Source organism: Dermacentor variabilis, unplaced genomic scaffold (genome assembly GCF_050947875.1).
Source record: "Dermacentor variabilis isolate Ectoservices unplaced genomic scaffold, ASM5094787v1 scaffold_13, whole genome shotgun sequence".
NCBI classification, from domain to species: Eukaryota; Metazoa; Arthropoda; class Arachnida; order Ixodida; family Ixodidae; genus Dermacentor; species Dermacentor variabilis.
The window spans coordinates 37,121,638-37,143,578 of NW_027460291.1; the positions used below are offsets into that span (position 1 = coordinate 37,121,638).

At 47.7% G+C, this 21,941-nt stretch overlaps 1 protein-coding gene across 2 annotated transcripts in view; it reads right to left on the reverse strand.

The window, feature by feature from the left end:
• Positions 1–381: 381 nt before the first annotated feature.
• Positions 382–21,941, reverse strand: part of LOC142566819 (organic cation transporter protein-like) — a 196,469-nt gene continuing 174,909 nt past the window's right edge. For both annotated transcript variants that reach the window (XM_075677704.1, XM_075677706.1), the window contains 3 exons: positions 2,981–3,162; positions 2,506–2,648; positions 382–831 (listed from right to left, as the gene is read on the reverse strand). In XM_075677704.1, coding sequence (XP_075533819.1) covers positions 762–831; positions 2,506–2,648; positions 2,981–3,162 — 395 coding nt within the window. In that variant the 3' untranslated portion in view covers positions 382–761. The remainder of the gene's footprint in view (positions 832–2,505; positions 2,649–2,980; positions 3,163–21,941) is intronic.

The window sequence follows — 21,941 nt, forward strand, 5'->3', positions numbered from 1 at the left end:
TATAATAAATGCTGCCATTGCAGGCTAACTGACAAGAACATACCGTGGATGACGTAAAATGTTTCAGCCCTTTATTTTTTCGTGAAATATTTGTCGAAATCTGCTGGGGAGAGCTGGTAATAAGATTTACAAACTTGGGGCCGAATTCGCAAAGCTTTTCGTTCATATGAGGTTGTTGCGATTGGCCGGTCAGCTTCACTAATAGTACGTTAGGCATTAGGACTGGATGGAATTTCCTCTTACCTACAATTTTAATGTACGAGCTTTTTGTGAATACTGGCCCATGTATTATTGATCGAAACACGTTATCATGCTATCAAATTGATACAATGAGGAAAAACTCCAAATGTACGTGTGGATAAATGACGCATACAACAAACACCGTATGTGTCCTCGTTTAATCAGGCAAATCTTGGTTATAAATTCTTTCAGTTGGTTATAACTTGGTTATATACCATTCAAGCATACAGCATGACGAGTTTACAAGCCCCCATGCTTCTATTTTTTTGTCATTCACAGCCGACTACGTTCCAGCTGCAATTTACGCTATGGTGAACACAAAGAAAACAAATACTAAAAAAAACGGTGAAAAAATACAGAAAGTACCGCTGGTAATGTATCAGCGGGCCATATTCTTTGCGAAGTGCGGCTGAAACGCGCACGTCAATACAGCTGTCGTTTTCACACGACAGCAGCCGTCATTGTAACGACTAGAGCACTAGAGTCCTATAGATGTGCACATTCCGAGGATTGTGAAGTTCTCAGGCAGTGTTTTCGCTGTCTTCTTCGTCCTCAAAGAGCTCCATCTCGGTTGGAACGCCGACTACGCCCCTGCAACCAATGAGAACAAAAACTAGCTCAGTTTGGCTTTGAAGTCTGGTTCACTCCCCTAACGTAGTTTTCTGAAAGTTACGGTTACTGTAAGGACTTTCCGTTTCAACCTACTAAGGCGAGCTTTTAGCCAGCTTTTGTGCTTTAAAATGCGTTAGCAAATCTGTAGAGAGTGTTGATAAGCACCGCATTGCCGATAACATTGCCTTTCATGCAAGCACCGTTTCAGAAAAAAAGAACCTGGTCAAGCACTGCCTTTGTCACCAGTATTCCTATGTAGGTGACAGAGCCTGCTTACTGTCATCATAGTCGGATCCCAGTAATACTTTCTCCGCTGCACAGCCATAGAGACTGAAGTGGCAGTGCTCGTCATATATGCATAAATTGGACATAGTGTCATCGACATACTATTTTATTTGTATTTAGGAGTTCCAGAAAGCTGAAAGTGCTAGACCGGCACTGGCGAAATTAAGCGGGCTAAGCAGTTTCCGAATATTGCGGTTCACGGAAAGCGCAATCAAAGTATCATTTATGTGGACCATTATCGGTACACTAGGAAAGGCCAATCAAGCATATTTCTTTTTCCCCGTCTAATTCGCAGAACCTCTAAAAATTGCACGACTGTTATAAAATGACTGTCCATACTAGGCAATTTTGTTTCATGAAGAAAGTATTCAAGGGGAAAGTAACCGATATCAATGGCAACAACTCTTACTCGCCTTTTTTCTTGGGTCCGACACAGCGATATCATTTGTAACTTTTCTGACCGTTACGTGACACCGGTTGTCGAATGTTACAAATTTCTCGTCAGCGAGAAAAAAAAACGTGTTTCAGCTCTAACGATTCGAAATTGTAACACAAGTCTTGTATTCAACGACGGCGCTAGCGGAACTTGCACTTTTTCCTCACTTTGTAACGAAACTTTAGTGCAGCATGCATTGTTGAGCCTCGTACTCCCTTCATGGATTATATTACTCGGCGTGTGGGAACAATTTTCATAAATTATAGCGTGGAAAAGCACGGAACGACCACATCTCGAACTTATAAATGTTCCCTATTTAGCAGCAACCTGTCTCTACGCACGCAGCACTGCGATGCGTGCTCGCAGTGTCACACTCTGTGACGTCGTAGAATAGCATTAAATAAAGCTCGGCTATCGAGCGCGATAAAGCGGTCCGTATCGTCACTGCTGCTGAAGTGATATTGTATTGGATCGGGAGCAGCGCAAAGCACCAATCGACATCAGACCATCGAGGAATGGTAGCGAAACTGCAGCCTCAGATTGCTCCAACCAACTACGTCACAGAATGGTTGGACGGTAAGCCTGGTTGCGCGGTGCCCCCTGCGCTATCGGGTAAATTGAACAAATAGCTTGTGGCCTGTAATTTCCGTTTAAATGGCCATCTCCAGATGTAGAAACGCTAACTACGCTCTTTTAACGATTCCCTTCAGCATTAATTTCAATACAAACATGTGCCATAAAGTTGGTAATAAGAAGCTCATAATTGTAATTAGTTGATTTGGCAAACGATTGCTTGAGTTCTTTTTTATTTTTTTTTGCAATTGTCCGCCTGCGCATATAATATTTATATAGCGGGCGTTCCTAAAAAAAAGGTGCTCGAAGTAAAGACAAGAGAACAACGTATACGCAAGCCTGAAACAAAATGAACGTACTTCTCGCGAAGCCGTAGCGTGTCCTTAAATGTGTCTGGTAGATTCTTGCGAAAAGTTTCAGGCACTATTAGCGACAGCAGCAGAGAAGCCATGACTAGAACCATGTCGACAAGAGTGGGGACCCAGGGATGTGTGAGCCTTCCCTGAAAAAGAAATAAATACATAAAAAAAGAGAAAATTGAAATTCACAAATCTTTCCTTCCGTAAGTGCTCTTTCCTATTCGCTGGCCGTCTTTGCTAATGAGATGTCCAGCATCAGGATCGGTCAGAATGTGCTCTTGCGAACGTTTATAGTGTAAGATATTTTTGTAAATACTGGCCTGGTTCGTACAAAGGGTATTAAGCAAATTATTAAGGGTCCTCTCACGCTTATCGCCATTTCTAAAAATCCAGAATTTCGAAGTCTACGACCTTCATTTAACGCGAAACACGCAAATTCGAACATGTAACCTCAGTACTCTTTCAAGTCGCTCACCAAGTCCTTGAAGAAGGGCGCAACGATGGCACCTGCCCTGCTGGCAGTGAGGGCGCTTCCCAGAGCCACCGCCCTCACCACGGTGGGGAAGCACTCAGTCATGTGGACGCAAAGGGTGCTGTAGGCACAGTGCACGGCCAGCTTGCCCACCATCACCAGGCACAGTTGGAGCCACACCATGTCTGCGAGCGCGAAGGAAGGAATGCTCGTTCTGCCAAAAACACTCCTTGTAATGAGACGGTTGACACGGCTATACACAGTTACAGCCGCATAGGGCGGTTAAATAAGATAGAACATACGGATGCAATGAAAAATAAAAGGTGATTTATTTTGGAAAAAAGCATGTCGTTCCGAATTTTCGCTAGTGCGACAAAAGCGGCGGACGCGCTTGTGTGTGATGCGTGCGCAACAGCAGACCGCGTGACAGAGGCGCGCTGCTTGTCTACTTCGAAAGAATAGGCAGCTCTAGGAAAAGCGTACTCTAGAGGTATAGGGCGTAATCAACAACCCTGTGTTTGCTTCATATCGTGTTCTACTTTGGTTCGGCCGACAGCGCCATCTAATTATGAGTCCAATATTTTTAAATATCCCTAGCTCTTCTGTGGTCGCCGCAGGATGCAGACCATATTGCGTTGGCGAGAGCATGCTATTTTAATCACCATGGCCAGGGCGACGCTTCCAAAACCACGCCCGCGCAACGCTGGCCACACCCGTCATTTGCTGTGCCGTGCGCATCTCAGGACTATTAAAGTGGGGCGCTGCGAGCTGAAGTGCTGGGATATGAACTGAACAAGTCTTCAAGTGAGGCAAGCTCAGAGGAAAATTGATATTGAAGAAATACGGAGGAATATGAAAGAAAACAAACGCGTTGTGATAGTGTTCAGACACCTTGAGTGCTGTAACGTAACACTATTCCAAACTTTTCTATTCGAATTCCGCAATCAGCCCTCCGCGATTGGTCAAAAACTTTTTTGGGCCACCCCACTTCACCTGTCCGTCACGGGATGTCGCGAAAACGGCGATAGCTCCTCATCTGATACGATGTGTACACACTGATTATGAATGATTTGACCAAACGAAATAAAACATTTATTTCTCATTCAACGACTTTTCGTCATTAGCCCTCAGCTATTGGTCAAAACTTTTCGGGCGGCACCCACTTCACCTGCCTGTCACGCGACGTTACGAAACGGCAAAAACTCACCGCGTCAAAGTGACGTGTACGCGTTAAAGGTGCATTATTATGCCGAACAAAACTGAATTTTCTTCTGAATAGCCGCAGGCTGCCCCTTTCCGAAAGGAATAAAATATGGCTGCCGCCGATCGCTCAAGCACTAGCTACTCGCAGCTGCCAGATAGCATAGGTTTATTTGAGTGTAATAAAACGTTTTGCGTGGCCATGTAACGTTTTCTAGCACTGTCAGCACATTTACGAACTCGTTCTGCCAACTCTTCTTTGCTGGGATCTCTCTTAGCGTCATTCCTAAGCTTCCGTTGCATGCCGCCGCGATTTTCGACCAGCCAGCGCAAGCTAAGTAAGGGAAAGCGGACCAATCGCAGGCTCCAACTCCGCGCTCTTCATCCGGCTATCGATTTTCAATGCAGTGGCTCAGCCCCATCGAATTCCTCTCCATTTGAGCGTGCTCCTCGCCTCTTGTCAGCCAATTAGATAAGGCAAGCCGGTCAGTGTAGGCAATGTTATTCGTTTTTCAAGCAACCAAAAGTGACCTCCTAAGAACGAGGAGAGCGTTTGATTGGTCTGTTCAGACAACCCTCCGGGTCACCGCCTAATGCTTGCGTCGGCGCTTACGCAAACTTGACGTTAGGAGATTGGCACAAAAACACATTGGAATAGCTTTACGTTACAGGGCTCCTGTACAAGAAAAATATTCACTTAAAGTGAAAGGAAAGAATAAGAAGCTTGCCAGCAAGTATACAAGCGCTATAGTAAGAAACATGGGGCCCCATAACGTAAAACTATTCCAATGTGTTTTTATTCCAATCTCCTGACGTCATATTTGCGTAACCGCAGACGCAACATCGGACGGTGATCCGCAGAGTTGTCTGAACAGACCAATCAAACGCTCTCCTCGTGTATAGGAGGACCCTTTTGTTTGCTTCAAAAACGAATAACATTGCCTACACTTATCGGCTTGTCTTATCTAATTGGCTGACAAAATGGCGAGGAGCACGCTGTAGGGGAGAGGGATTAGATGGCGCCGAGCCAATGCACCGAAAATTGATAACCGGATGAAGAGGGTGTTGCGGCGTCTGCGATTGGTCCGCTTTCGTTTACTTAGCTTGCGGTGGCTGGTCGAAAGTCGCGGCGGCATGCAACAGAAGCTTAAGAATGAAGCTAAAACGGATCCTCAGCAAAAAAAGAGTTAGCAGGGCAAGGTCATAAACGTGCCGAAAGTGCTCGAAAACATTACACTGCCAGGGAAAAAGTTTTACTGTACGCAAGTAAACTCAAGCTCTCCGGCAGCTGCGAGTAGCCAGTGCTTGAGCTATCGGCGGCAGCCATCTTTCATTCCTTTAGGAACGGGGCAGCCTGCGGCTATTCAGAAGAAACTTCAGTTTTGTTCGGCATATTAATACATCTTTAGCGCGTACACATCTCTTTGACGCGGTGAGTTGTCGCAGTTTTCTGACGTCGCATGACAGGCAGGTGAGGTGGGTGCAGCCCGAAAAGTCCTGCCCAATAGCCGAGGGCTGATGGAAAAATGCGTCGAATCAGAAATAACAATTTTTCTTTTGTTCGGTCAAGTTGTGAATATTCACTGCGTACACGTCATATCAGATGGGGAGCTATCGCGGTTTTCGTGACGTCGCGTGACAGACAGGCGAAGTGGGAGGGGTCGAAAAAGTTTTTGACCAATCGTGGAGGGCTGATTGCAGAATTGGAATAGTTTTACTTTATAGCGCCCATGGCAATAAAACGTCAAACGCAAAGTCAGTGAGGCTCAGAGAAGAAACAATTTACGATAATTGAAGTTTGCTTTTCGAAGCGAGATGAGGATACCTTAGAACGCGTAGTTATAAAGCGAGGTATACCAAGAAAGAAAAAGCATGTGCTTGCTACGGTAAAGCATAGGAAATGATGCAACATCTTTCATTAAAATGTTTATCAGAACCCAGCTGCGGTTTAGGCTCTGCTAGTCTCCTTGCTAGGTTCAAGGATAGCAGAGGGAAAATAAACATGTCCGCATTAGAGATTAGTTAGAGGCCTTTGGAGGCTTCGTGGAACAAAAGTGGGGACCACTAAGGTACCAAAAAAAGGGGCATACAAAAACAAAGTTCCCCATAGTGGTTCAGAGAGTTTGATGCTCCAATTATTTCTGTGTTAGAAAAAAGAAGATAGGTAGGACATTAAGCGAAATAAGAACAACAGCTCGCTGGCGCAACCCACCGCCCTGTTTCGAGGGGTCCGCTCATAGCATCGATCCATCCTCATGAAAAAAATATTTCTGTCTATCAGAATCACCTGGCAGCTAGACCCAGTAATAACACCGCGTTGATGCAAGTACGGACGCTCTTTCGTATTCCGAGGGGCCTCTGAGGTCACGGGTTGTTTTTTTTTTTGGCCAATCCACTCCATGAGGAACTGGAGCGTGCATCGAATATTTTATTGGTGAAACACGTCAATTGGTGCTGCCGCTGGGGGGGGGGTGGGAGGAAATGAGCTTGATAAAGAGACGCCGCGAGTCATGAGTGACGATTGCTCTGTTAGCTTACTTCGACTGGAGTAACTTCTATTTGCTGTATAAATAGTTTTTTTATTTTGCTTTTGACACTCCGTTGAACATGAACATAAACGCTAGGTTCCTGCTTTTGATAATATGTAATTTCTACATTTCAGTAAATAAACAAGCACTTACTCGTTGTGATTGTCTATTGGCTTTACGTGGCTGTGACATCATAACTGGGACCTTCGATTCCTTATTTTCTCATATATCACAATATGCTGGGCCACTCAATGAAACTGCATCCATCAACCTACGCTTTTTCCCCATACTGCTGTCTGCATGCCGCCCGCTGAAATGTGTACTCGCTATTGCAGAACACTGCCCGTTGAGGACAATTACAAATGGCCTAGCTACTGCTCAAGCGCACCGGGGTAGTCAAAGTAGTATGCTCGTTAATCGCGAAAAAAGGAAAAGAAAACAGAGCAGTTTCTTAAAGTGCTGATCAAGTTGAGTCGGCATTTCCTTTGAGTCTCGTTGACCACAAATAATCAAGAACGACAAGAAAACTAAAAGAAGTGATAGCGACGAAGACAAATTCTTTATGCAGTTACTGATTAAAACTACACTTTCGGATTCCATATTGATGAAACGTATCCTGCACAGTCACTTCATAAAATTTATATTTCCTCAAAGAACGGTGTCTAGCAGAGCTGTGTTATGAAAACCTTATTTTCTGGTTCTGATATCGGTTTCCTGTAAACCAGTTCGTAAAATATAGTGTCGTTTACAGCTCTTGGGCGTCCAACGTCATGGCGGATGACAGCCAGTAGCTTCTTTCATGTAGCAGCTTTGATGATATATTTCATAATCAACAAACCTAATTGAGTGCCATACTTTGAACTTCTTAGGATTTTCTTTTTATTCTGTTGCTTTACGTGCAAAACCACAATATGGAAGTGGGCTAGCTGTGAAGACACGTTAAATTGAGGATTAATCTCATGCAATCTGCGTGCAAGACTTTTGGCCACGCAATATGCGATGCGTACCACCTGGCGCTCCAGCCTTTGGCAACCGAGGCACATGCGCACGAAGGAACAGGAAACTACGTAGTGCCCTTGCCTCTTGTCTTATTCTATTAATGGCTCCTGGCTGTTTTGTGTCAGGATATTGGGTTCAATGGAGCGCCAGTAAACTGATAAGCCTCCAAGGGTCCGCACGTGCAACCATGTGCACAAGTGGTGGCAATGAAGTCGCTCTCCGCTTTTCTTTTACTGCTACTCCCATTTATAACTACGAAGTATGAAAAGTTTGGCGAAGGAAAGGGTGGCGAGGCCAAAATGTTAGGCAAGTTAAACAACGGGAAAAACAAGCGAAAAAAGCAAAATAAATTTAGAAACGTTTTAAAAACACTATAAAAACTAGTTTGCAGACAAAGAAGCATATGCAAACCACAAGAAAAAAGCACGTTCTGCTTTCTTGGTCGACTGAATTTGATGCGCACTTTAATTAATTACATATAATGTAATTGCGAAGCTTCCTGAGAATATATTTAATATTAGGCCACCTGTCTTAAAATCAGATTGAATGAGATCCATTACGCTAATGTAGACAATAACTGCAATTGGGAAGTGGGTACTCTCAAAAGACACATAATTATCTACTCGTTATTCATGTATACATTTCAAGAAAATGCATGCATGCGTTATCTTCGTCTGTCCTAGGGGCCGGACAGAAAGCGGAATGCGTGGAGTCAAACCCACAATTTCTGAAAAACCTGAAAAGATTAAAATAGATACTTTGCCGGCACAGTTACTTCTAAAAGAGCTGAACCGTCCGATGTTTTATGCTTCTTAAAAGCGAGAAACTCGGAGAGTTCAGAAGAGGGGTGCGTTTTATTGTTGGATTTCTGAAGTGCTGTTACGTCGGTGACGCCCAAGCCCACCGTGGAGCTTCCATGTATCCAGACGTCGACAATAATGTAGTATCAATGTATACTATCGGATTCTACAAGAGTGTCCTAGCAGTCCTTAGAAGGAGCGCAACTTACCTCACACCTAATGTGTTTTGTTTCGTCATGTAAAGAACCGTAATATATCATATCTCAAATGCAGTACCTCTACGACAACAATCCTTGAGAAGGTTCAGAGTAATTTTCGTCTACATATAGTCACGTGGGCGGGAACCTACATTTTTCTTTGCTCTTAATGCAGTTAACATGATTGGGGTACTACGCACACTTTCCGAAACGTTTTGCCTCCAAAAACAGTCACTACGCAGTTCGCGGTCTAATGGGCAGAGCATCTCGGGCTGCTGTGTTGAGAGAAGCCTGTTCGAAACCAATCGCTGGGCGAACTTGGTTCACTGAGCATACGACAATGTGTATGTACCGCTCTTCAATGAACCTCTCTCGCTCCAATTTGGGTCACTTGGTAGTTCATGGTCTAATCCACAAAGCATCGGGCCACTGTGCTGAGAGAAGCGTGTTCGAAACCAATTGTTGGGCGAATTCGGCTCACTTAGTATGCGATACTGGGCATGCGCCCCTCTTCAGTAAACCTGTCTCCTGCCAATTTGGGTCACTACGTAGTTCATGCTCGAATGCTCAGAGCATCGGGCTGCGGCGCTGAGAGAAGGATGCTTAAAAAAACTGTCGGACGAACTTGGCTTACTGAGTAGGCCACAAGGGGCACGTACCACTCTTCAATAAGCCCTTCTCACACCAATCTGGATAACTAGGTAGTTCTGGCCACATGGATGGAGCATCGGGTTGCCGTGAGGAGAGAAGAAGGTTCGCAACCAACCCTTGGGCGAATGTGGTTCACTGAGTATGCGGCCCTGGGCATGCGCTGCTCTTCAGTCAACCTCTCTCAGGCCAATTTGCGTCACTAGGCAGTTCATGGTCGAATGCTCAGAGCATCGGGCTGCGGAGCTGAGAGAAGCATGTTCGAAACTAACCACTGAGCGAATTTGGTTCACTGAGTATGCGAAACTGGGCATGTGGCGCTCTTCAATAAAGATCTCTCACGCCAATTTGCGTCACTAGGTAGTTCATGGTTGAATGCTCAGACCATCGGGCTGCCGCGCTGAGAGAAGCATGCTCTAAACCAACCACTGGGGGAATTTGGTTCACTGAGAATGCGACACTGCGAATGTGCTGATCTTCAATAAAACTCTCTCACGCCAATATGCGTCACTAGGTAGTTCATGGTCGAATACGCAGAGCATCGGGCTGCTGAGCTGAGAGAAGCATGTTGGAAACCAACGATTTGGCGAATTTGGTTCGCTGAGTACGCGACGCTAGGCATGACCGCTCTTCAATAAAGCTCTCTCACGCTAATTTCCGTCACTAGGTTGTTCATATTCGAATGCTCAGAGCATCGGGCTGTCGCGCTGAGAGAAGCATGTTCGAAACAAACCACTGGGCGAATTTGTTTCACTGAGTATGCGAAACTGGGCATGTGGCGCTTTTCAATAAAGCTCTCTCACGCCAATTTGCGTCACTAGGTAGTTCATGGTTGAATGCTCAGACCATCGGGCTGCCGCGCTGAGAGAAGCATGTTCGAAACCAACCACTGGGCGAATTTGGTTCACTGAGTATGCGACACTGCGAATGTGCTGCTCTTCAATAAAACTCTCTCACGCCAATATGCGTCACTAGGTAGTTCATTGTCGAATACGCAGAGCATCGCGCTGCCGAGCTGAGAGAAGCATGTTGGAAACCAACCACTGGGCGAATTTGGTTCACTGAGTATGCGACAGTGGGCATGTGCCGCTCTTCAATAAAACTCTCTCATGCCAATATGCGTCACTAGGTAGTTCATGGTCGAATGCACAGAGCATCGGGCAGCCGAGCTGAGAGAAGCATGTTCGAAACTAACCACTGGGCAAATTCGGTTCACTGAGTATGAGACACTGGGCATGTGGTGCTCTTCAATAAAGCTCTGTCACTCAAATTTGCGTCACTAGGCAGTTCATGGTCGAATGCTCAGAGCATCGGGCTGCGGAGCTGAGAGAAGCATGTTCGAAACTAACCACTGAGCGAATTTGGTTCACTGAGTATGCGAAACTGGGCATGTGGCGCTCTTCAATAAAGATCTCTCACGCCAATTTGCGTCACTAGGTAGTTCATGGTTGAATGCTCAGACCATCGGGCTGCCGCGCTGAGAGAAGCATGCTCTAAACCAACCACTGGGGGAATTTGGTTCACTGAGAATGCGACACTGCGAATGTGCTGATCTTCAATAAAACTCTCTCACGCCAATATGCGTCACTAGGTAGTTCATGGTCGAATACGCAGAGCATCGGGCTGCTGAGCTGAGAGAAGCATGTTGGAAACCAACGATTTGGCGAATTTGGTTCGCTGAGTACGCGACGCTAGGCATGACCGCTCTTCAATAAAGCTCTCTCACGCTAATTTCCGTCACTAGGTTGTTCATATTCGAATGCTCAGAGCATCGGGCTGTCGCGCTGAGAGAAGCATGTTCGAAACAAACCACTGGGCGAATTTGTTTCACTGAGTATGCGAAACTGGGCATGTGGCGCTTTTCAATAAAGCTCTCTCACGCCAATTTGCGTCACTAGGTAGTTCATGGTTGAATGCTCAGACCATCGGGCTGCCGCGCTGAGAGAAGCATGTTCGAAACCAACCACTGGGCGAATTTGGTTCACTGAGTATGCGACACTGCGAATGTGCTGCTCTTCAATAAAACTCTCTCACGCCAATATGCGTCACTAGGTAGTTCATTGTCGAATACGCAGAGCATCGCGCTGCCGAGCTGAGAGAAGCATGTTGGAAACCAACCACTGGGCGAATTTGGTTCACTGAGTATGCGACAGTGGGCATGTGCCGCTCTTCAATAAAGTTCTCTCACGCCAATTTGCATCACTAGGTATTTCATGGTCGAATGCTCAGAGTATCGGGCTGCCGAGCTGAGAGAAGCATGTTCGAAACTAACCAATGGGCAAATTTGGTTCACTGAGTATGCACACTGGGCAAAGGCGCTCTTAAATAAAGCTCTCTCATGCCAATTTGCGTCACTAGGTAGTTCATGGTTGAATGCTCAGACCATCGGGCTGCCGCGCTGAGAGAAGCATGTTCGAAACCAACCACTGGGCGAATTTGGTTCACTGAGTATGCGACGCTGCGAATGTGCTGCTCTTCAATAAAACTCTCTCACGCCAATATGCGTCACAAGGTAGTTCATGGTCGAATACGCAGAGCATCGGGCTGCCGAGCTGAGAGAAGCATGTTGGAAACCAACCACTGGGCGAATTTGGTTCACTGAGTATGCGACAGTGGGCATGTGCCGCTCTTCAATAAAGTTCTCTCACGCCAATTTGCGTCACTAGGTTTTTCATGTTCAAATGCTCAGAGCATCGGGCTGTCGCGCTGAGAGAAGCATGCTCGAAACCAACCACTGGGCGAATTTGGTTCACTGAGTATGCGAAACTGGGCATGTGGCGCTCTTCAATAAAGCTCTCTCACGCCAATTTGCATCATTAGGTAGTTCATGGTCGAATGCTCAGAGCGCCGGGCTGCGGAGCTGAGAGAAGCATGTTGGAAACCAACCATTTGGCGAATCTGGTTCGCTGAGTATGCGACACTAGGCATGACCGCTCTTCAATAAAGCTCTCTCACGCCAATTTGCGTCACTAGGTAGTTCATGGTTGAATGCTCAGAGCGCCGGGCTGCGGAGCTGGGAGAAGCATGTTGGAAACCAACCATTTGGCGAATCTGGTTCGCTGAGTATGCGACACTAGGCATGACCGCTCTTCAATAAAGTTCTCTCTCACGCCAATTTGCGTCACTAGGTAGTTCATGGTTGAATGCTCAGACCATGGGGCTGCCGCGCTGAGAGAAGCATGTTCGAAACTAACCACTGGGCGAATTTGGTTCACTGAGTATGCAAAACTGGGCAAGTGGCGCTCTTCAATAAAGCTCTCTCAAGCTAATTTGCGTCACTAGGTTGTGCATATTCGAATGCTCAGAGCATCGGGCTGTCGCGCTGAGAGGAGCATATTCGAAACCAACCACTGGGCGAATTTGGTTCACTGAGTATGCGACACTGGGCATGTGGCGCTCTTCAATAAAGCTCTCTCACGCCAATTTGCATCACTAGGTATTTCATGGTCGAATGCTCAGAGCATCGGGCTGCCACGCTGAGAGAAGCATGTTCGAAACCAACCACTGGGCGAATTTGGTTCACTGAGTATGCGATAGTGGGCATGTGCCGCTCTTCAATAAAGTTCTCTCACGCCAATTTGCGTCACTAGGTTTTTCATGTGCGAATGCTCAGAGCATCGGGCTGTCGCGCGGAGAGAAGCATGTTCGAAACTAACCACTGGGCGAAATTGGTTCACTGAGTATGCGACGCTGGGCATGTGCTGCTCTTCAATAAAACTCTCTCACGCCAATTTGCATCACTAGGTATTTCATGGTCGAATGCTCAGAGCATGGGGCTGCCGAGCTGAGAGAAGCATGTTCGAAACTAACCACTGGGCAAGTTTGGTTCACTGAGTATGCGACACTGGGCATGTGGTGCTCTTAAATGAAGCTCTCTCACGCCAATTTGCGTCACTAGGTAGTTCATGGTCGAATGCTCAGAGCATCGGGCTGCCGAGCTGAGAGAAACATGTTCGAAACTAACCACTGGGCGAATTTGGTTCACTGAGTATGCGAAACTGGGCATGTGGCGCTCTTCAATAAAGCTCTCTCACGCTAATTTGCGTCACTAGGTTGTTCATATTCGAATGCTCAGAGCATCGGGCTGTCGCGCTAGAGAAGCATGTTCGAAACTAACCACTGGGCGAATTTGGTTCACTGAGTATGCGACACTGGGCATGTGGCGCTCTTCAATAAAGCTCTCTCACGCCAACTTGCGTCACAAGGCAGTTCATGGTCGAATGCTCAGAGCATCGGGCTGCGGAGCTGAGAGAAGCATGTTCGAAACTAACCACTGAGCGAATTTGGTTCACTGAGTATGCGAAACTGGGCATGTGGCGCTCTTCAATAAAGATCTCTCACGCCAATTTGCGTCACTAGGTAGTTCATGGTTGAATGCTCAGACCATCGGGCTGCCGCGCTGAGAGAAGCATGCTCTAAACCAACCACTGGGGGAATTTGGTTCACTGAGAATGCGACACTGCGAACGTGCTGATCTTCAATAAAACTCTCTCACGCCAATATGCGTCACTAGGTAGTTCATGGTCGAATACGCAGAGCATCGGGCTGCTGAGCTGAGAGAAGCATGTTGGAAACCAACGATTTGGCGAATTTGGTTCGCTGAGTACGCGACGCTAGGCATGACCGCTCTTCAATAAAGCTCTCTCACGCTAATTTCCGTCACTAGGTTGTTCATATTCGAATGCTCAGAGCATCGGGCTGTCGCGCTGAGAGAAGCATGTTCGAAACAAACCACTGGGCGAATTTGTTTCACTGAGTATGCGAAACTGGGCATGTGGCGCTTTTCAATAAAGCTCTCTCACGCCAATTTGCGTCACTAGGTAGTTCATGGTTGAATGCTCAGACCATCGGGCTGCCGCGCTGAGAGAAGCATGTTCGAAACCAACCACTGGGCGAATTTGGTTCACTGAGTATGCGACACTGCGAATGTGCTGCTCTTCAATAAAACTCTCTCACGCCAATATGCGTCACTAGGTAGTTCATTGTCGAATACGCAGAGCATCGCGCTGCCGAGCTGAGAGAAGCATGTTGGAAACCAACCACTGGGCGAATTTGGTTCACTGAGTATGCGACAGTGGGCATGTGCCGCTCTTCAATAAAGTTCTCTCACGCCAATTTGGATCACTAGGTATTTCATGGTCGAATGCTCAGAGTATCGGGCTGCCGAGCTGAGAGAAGCATGTTCGAAACTAACCAATGGGCAAATTTGGTTCACTGAGTATGCACACTGGGCAAAGGCGCTCTTAAATAAAGCTCTCTCATGCCAATTTGCGTCACTAGGTAGTTCATGGTTGAATGCTCAGACCATCGGGCTGCCGCGCTGAGAGAAGCATGTTCGAAACCAACCACTGGGCGAATTTGGTTCACTGAGTATGCGACGCTGCGAATGTGCTGCTCTTCAATAAAACTCTCTCACGCCAATATGCGTCACAAGGTAGTTCATGGTCGAATACGCAGAGCATCGGGCTGCCGAGCTGAGAGAAGCATGTTGGAAACCAACCACTGGGCGAATTTGGTTCACTGAGTATGCGACAGTGGGCATGTGCCGCTCTTCAATAAAGTTCTCTCACGCCAATTTGCGTCACTAGGTTTTTCATGTTCAAATGCTCAGAGCATCGGGCTGTCGCGCTGAGAGAAGCATGCTCGAAACCAACCACTGGGCGAATTTGGTTCACTGAGTATGCGAAACTGGGCATGTGGCGCTCTTCAATAAAGCTCTCTCACGCCAATTTGCATCATTAGGTAGTTCATGGTCGAATGCTCAGAGCGCCGGGCTGCGGAGCTGAGAGAAGCATGTTGGAAACCAACCATTTGGCGAATCTGGTTCGCTGAGTATGCGACACTAGGCATGACCGCTCTTCAATAAAGCTCTCTCACGCCAATTTGCGTCACTAGGTAGTTCATGGTTGAATGCTCAGAGCGCCGGGCTGCGGAGCTGGGAGAAGCATGTTGGAAACCAACCATTTGGCGAATCTGGTTCGCTGAGTATGCGACACTAGGCATGACCGCTCTTCAATAAAGCTCTCTCACGCCAATTTGCGTCACTAGGTAGTTCATGGTTGAATGCTCAGACCATGGGGCTGCCGCGCTGAGAGAAGCATGTTCGAAACTAACCACTGGGCGAATTTGGTTCACTGAGTATGCAAAACTGGGCAAGTGGCGCTCTTCAATAAAGCTCTCTCAAGCTAATTTGCGTCACTAGGTTGTGCATATTCGAATGCTCAGAGCATCGGGCTGTCGCGCTGAGAGGAGCATATTCGAAACCAACCACTGGGCGAATTTGGTTCACTGAGTATGCGACACTGGGCAAGTGGCGCTCTTCAATAAAGCTCTCTCACGCCAATTTGCATCACTAGGTATTTCATGGTCGAATGCTCAGAGCATCGGGCTGCCACGCTGAGAGAAGCATGTTCGAAACCAACCACTGGGCGAATTTGGTTCACTGAGTATGCGATAGTGGGCATGTGCCGCTCTTCAATAAAGTTCTCTCACGCCAATTTGCGTCACTAGGTTTTTCATGTGCGAATGCTCAGAGCATCGGGCTGTCGCGCGGAGAGAAGCATGTTCGAAACTAACCACTGGGCGAATTTGGTTCACTGAGTATGCGACGCTGGGCATGTGCTGCTCTTCAATAAAACTCTCTCACGCCAATTTGCATCACTAGGTATTTCATGGTCGAATGCTCAGAGCATGGGGCTGCCGAGCTGAGAGAAGCATGTTCGAAACTAACCACTGGGCAAGTTTGGTTCACTGAGTATGCGACACTGGGCATGTGGTGCTCTTAAATGAAGCTCTCTCACGCCAATTTGCGTCACTAGGTAGTTCATGGTCGAATGCTCAGAGCATCGGGCTGCCGAGCTGAGGGAAACATGTTCGAAACTAACCACTGGGCGAATTTGGTTCACTGAGTATGCGAAACTGGGCATGTGGCGCTCTTCAATAAAGCTCTCTCACGCTAATTTGCGTCACTAGGTTGTTCATATTCGAATGCTCAGAGCATCGGGCTGTCGCGCTAGAGAAGCATGTTCGAAACTAACCACTGGGCGAATTTGGTTCACTGAGTATGCGACACTGGGCATGTGGCGCTCTTCAATAAAGCTCTCTCACGCCAACTTGCGTCACAAGGCAGTTCATGGTCGAATACGCAGAGCATCGCGCTGCCGAGCTGAGAGAAGCATGTTGGAAACCAACCACTGGGCGAATTTGGTTCACTGAGTATGCGACAGTGGGCATGTGCCGCTCTTCAATAAAGTTCTCTCACGCCAATTTGCATCACTAGGTATTTCATGGTCGAATGCTCAGAGTATCGGGCTGCCGAGCTGAGAGAAGCATGTTCGAAACTAACCAATGGGCAAATTTGGTTCACTGAGTATGCACACTGGGCAAAGGCGCTCTTAAATAAAGCTCTCTCATGCCAATTTGCGTCACTAGGTAGTTCATGGTTGAATGCTCAGACCATCGGGCTGCCGCGCTGAGAGAAGCATGTTCGAAACCAACCACTGGGCGAATTTGGTTCACTGAGTATGCGACGCTGCGAATGTGCTGCTCTTCAATAAAACTCTCTCACGCCAATATGCGTCACAAGGTAGTTCATGGTCGAATACGCAGAGCATCGGGCTGCCGAGCTGAGAGAAGCATGTTGGAAACCAACCACTGGGCGAATTTGGTTCACTGAGTATGCGACAGTGGGCATGTGCCGCTCTTCAATAAAGTTCTCTCACGCCAATTTGCGTCACTAGGTTTTTCATGTTCAAATGCTCAGAGCATCGGGCTGTCGCGCTGAGAGAAGCATGCTCGAAACCAACCACTGGGCGAATTTGGTTCACTGAGTATGCGAAACTGGGCATGTGGCGCTCTTCAATAAAGCTCTCTCACGCCAATTTGCATCATTAGGTAGTTCATGGTCGAATGCTCAGAGCGCCGGGCTGCGGAGCTGAGAGAAGCATGTTGGAAACCAACCATTTGGCGAATCTGGTTCGCTGAGTATGCGACACTAGGCATGACCGCTCTTCAATAAAGCTCTCTCACGCCAATTTGCGTCACTAGGTAGTTCATGGTTGAATGCTCAGAGCGCCGGGCTGCGGAGCTGGGAGAAGCATGTTGGAAACCAACCATTTGGCGAATCTGGTTCGCTGAGTATGCGACACTAGGCATGACCGCTCTTCAATAAAGCTCTCTCACGCCAATTTGCGTCACTAGGTAGTTCATGGTTGAATGCTCAGACCATGGGGCTGCCGCGCTGAGAGAAGCATGTTCGAAACTAACCACTGGGCGAATTTGGTTCACTGAGTATGCAAAACTGGGCAAGTGGCGCTCTTCAATAAAGCTCTCTCAAGCTAATTTGCGTCACTAGGTTGTGCATATTCGAATGCTCAGAGCATCGGGCTGTCGCGCTGAGAGGAGCATATTCGAAACCAACCACTGGGCGAATTTGGTTCACTGAGTATGCGACACTGGGCATGTGGCGCTCTTCAATAAAGCTCTCTCACGCCAATTTGCATCACTAGGTATTTCATGGTCGAATGCTCAGAGCATCGGGCTGCCACGCTGAGAGAAGCATGTTCGAAACCAACCACTGGGCGAATTTGGTTCACTGAGTATGCGATAGTGGGCATGTGCCGCTCTTCAATAAAGTTCTCTCACGCCAATTTGCGTCACTAGGTTTTTCATGTGCGAATGCTCAGAGCATCGGGCTGTCGCGCGGAGAGAAGCATGTTCGAAACTAACCACTGGGCGAATTTGGTTCACTGAGTATGCGACGCTGGGCATGTGCTGCTCTTCAATAAAACTCTCTCACGCCAATTTGCATCACTAGGTATTTCATGGTCGAATGCTCAGAGCATGGGGCTGCCGAGCTGAGAGAAGCATGTTCGAAACTAACCACTGGGCAAGTTTGGTTCACTGAGTATGCGACACTGGGCATGTGGTGCTCTTAAATGAAGCTCTCTCACGCCAATTTGCGTCACTAGGTAGTTCATGGTCGAATGCTCAGAGCATCGGGCTGCCGAGCTGAGAGAAACATGTTCGAAACTAACCACTGGGCGAATTTGGTTCACTGAGTATGCGAAACTGGGCATGTGGCGCTCTTCAATAAAGCTCTCTCACGCTAATTTGCGTCACTAGGTTGTTCATATTCGAATGCTCAGAGCATCGGGCTGTCGCGCTAGAGAAGCATGTTCGAAACTAACCACTGGGCGAATTTGGTTCACTGAGTATGCGACACTGGGCATGTGGCGCTCTTCAATAAAGCTCTCTCACGCCAACTTGCGTCACAAGGCAGTTCATGGTCGAATGCTCAGAGCGTCGGGCTGTCGCACTGAGAGAAGCATGTTCAAAACCAACCACTGGGCGAACTTGGTTCACTGCGTATGCGACACTGGTCATGTGCCGCTCTTCAATAAAGCACTCTCACGCCAATTTGCGTCGCTAGGCAGTTCATGGTCGAATGCTCAGAGCATCGGGCTGTCGCTTTGAGAGAAGAATGTTTGAAACGAACCACTGGGCGAATTTGGTTCACTGAGTATGCGACACTGGGCATGTGCCGCTCTTAAATAATGCTCTCTCACGCCAATTTGCCTCACTAGGCAGTTCATGGTCGAATGCTCAGAGCATCGGGCTGTCGCGCTGAGAGAAGAATGTTCGAAACCAACCACTGGACAAATTTGGTTCACTGAGTATGCGACACTGGGCATGTGCAGATCTTCAATAAAGCTCTCTCACGCCAATTTGCATCACTAGGTATTTCATGGTCGAATGCTCAGAGCATCGGGCTGCCACGCTGAGAGAAGCATGTTGGAAACCAACCACTGGGCGAATTTGGTTCACTGAGTATGCGACAGTGGGCATGTGCCGCTCTTCAATAAAGTTCTCTCACGCCAATTTGCATCACTAGGTATTTCATGGTCGAATGCTCAGAGTATCGGGCTGCCGAGCTGAGAGAAGCATGTTCGAAACTAACCAATGGGCAAATTTGGTTCACTGAGTATGCACACTGGGCAAAGGCGCTCTTAAATAAAGCTCTCTCATGCCAATTTGCGTCACTAGGTAGTTCATGGTTGAATGCTCAGACCATCGGGCTGCCGCGCTGAGAGAAGCATGTTCGAAACCAACCACTGGGCGAATTTGGTTCACTGAGTATGCGACGCTGCGAATGTGCTGCTCTTCAATAAAACTCTCTCACGCCAATATGCGTCACAAGGTAGTTCATGGTCGAATACGCAGAGCATCGGGCTGCCGAGCTGAGAGAAGCATGTTGGAAACCAACCACTGGGCGAATTTGGTTCACTGAGTATGCGACAGTGGGCATGTGCCGCTCTTCAATAAAGTTCTCTCACGCCAATTTGCGTCACTAGGTTTTTCATGTTCAAATGCTCAGAGCATCGGGCTGTCGCGCTGAGAGAAGCATGCTCGAAACCAACCACTGGGCGAATTTGGTTCACTGAGTATGCGAAACTGGGCATGTGGCGCTCTTCAATAAAGCTCTCTCACGCCAATTTGCATCATTAGGTAGTTCATGGTCGAATGCTCAGAGCGCCGGGCTGCGGAGCTGAGAGAAGCATGTTGGAAACCAACCATTTGGCGAATCTGGTTCACTGAGTATGCGACACTGGGCATGTGGCGCTCTTCAATAAAGCTCTCTCACGCCAATTTGCATCACTAGGTATTTCATGGTCGAATGCTCAGAGCATCGGGCTGCCACGCTGAGAGAAGCATGTTCGAAACCAACCACTGGGCGAATTTGGTTCACTGAGTATGCGATAGTGGGCATGTGCCGCTCTTCAATAAAGTTCTCTCACGCCAATTTGCGTCACTAGGTTTTTCATGTGCGAATGCTCAGAGCATCGGGCTGTCGCGCGGAGAGAAGCATGTTCGAAACTAACCACTGGGCGAATTTGGTTCACTGAGTATGCGACGCTGGGCATGTGCTGCTCTTCAATAAAACTCTCTCACGCCAATTTGCATCACTAGGTATTTCATGGTCGAATGCTCAGAGCATGGGGCTGCCGAGCTGAGAGAAGCATGTTCGAAACTAACCACTGGGCAAGTTTGGTTCACTGAGTATGCGACACTGGGCATGTGGTGCTCTTAAATGAAGCTCTCTCACGCCAATTTGCGTCACTAGGTAGTTCATGGTCGAATGCTCAGAGCATCGGGCTGCCGAGCTGAGAGAAACATGTTCGAAACTAACCACTGGGCGAATTTGGTTCACTGAGTATGCGAAACTGGGCATGTGGCGCTCTTCAATAAAGCTCTCTCACGCTAATTTGCGTCACTAGGTTGTTCATATTCGAATGCTCAGAGCATCGGGCTGTCGCGCTAGAGAAGCATGTTCGAAACTAACCACTGGGCGAATTTGGTTCACTGAGTATGCGACACTGGGCATGTGGCGCTCTTCAATAAAGCTCTCTCACGCCAACTTGCGTCACAAGGCAGTTCATGGTCGAATGCTCAGAGCATCGGGCTGCGGAGCTGAGAGAAGCATGTTCGAAACTAACCACTGAGCGAATTTGGTTCACTGAGTATGCGAAACTGGGCATGTGGCGCTCTTCAATAAAGATCTCTCACGCCAATTTGCGTCACTAGGTAGTTCATGGTTGAATGCTCAGACCATCGGGCTGCCGCGCTGAGAGAAGCATGCTCTAAACCAACCACTGGGGGAATTTGGTTCACTGAGAATGCGACACTGCGAATGTGCTGATCTTCAATAAAACTCTCTCACGCCAATATGCGTCACTAGGTAGTTCATGGTCGAATACGCAGAGCATCGGGCTGCTGAGCTGAGAGAAGCATGTTGGAAACCAACGATTTGGCGAATTTGGTTCGCTGAGTACGCGACGCTAGGCATGACCGCTCTTCAATAAAGCTCTCTCACGCTAATTTCCGTCACTAGGTTGTTCATATTCGAATGCTCAGAGCATCGGGCTGTCGCGCTGAGAGAAGCATGTTCGAAACAAACCACTGGGCGAATTTGTTTCACTGAGTATGCGAAACTGGGCATGTGGCGCTTTTCAATAAAGCTCTCTCACGCCAATTTGCGTCACTAGGTAGTTCATGGTTGAATGCTCAGACCATCGGGCTGCCGCGCTGAGAGAAGCATGTTCGAAACCAACCACTGGGCGAATTTGGTTCACTGAGTATGCGACACTGCGAATGTGCTGCTCTTCAATAAAACTCTCTCACGCCAATATGCGTCACTAGGTAGTTCATTGTCGAATACGCAGAGCATCGCGCTGCCGAGCTGAGAGAAGCATGTTGGAAACCAACCACTGGGCGAATTTGGTTCACTGAGTATGCGACAGTGGGCATGTGCCGCTCTTCAATAAAGTTCTCTCACGCCAATTTGCATCACTAGGTATTTCATGGTCGAATGCTCAGAGTATCGGGCTGCCGAGCTGAGAGAAGCATGTTCGAAACTAACCAATGGGCAAATTTGGTTCACTGAGTATGCACACTGGGCAAAGGCGCTCTTAAATAAAGCTCTCTCATGCCAATTTGCGTCACTAGGTAGTTCATGGTTGAATGCTCAGACCATCGGGCTGCCGCGCTGAGAGAAGCATGTTCGAAACCAACCACTGGGCGAATTTGGTTCACT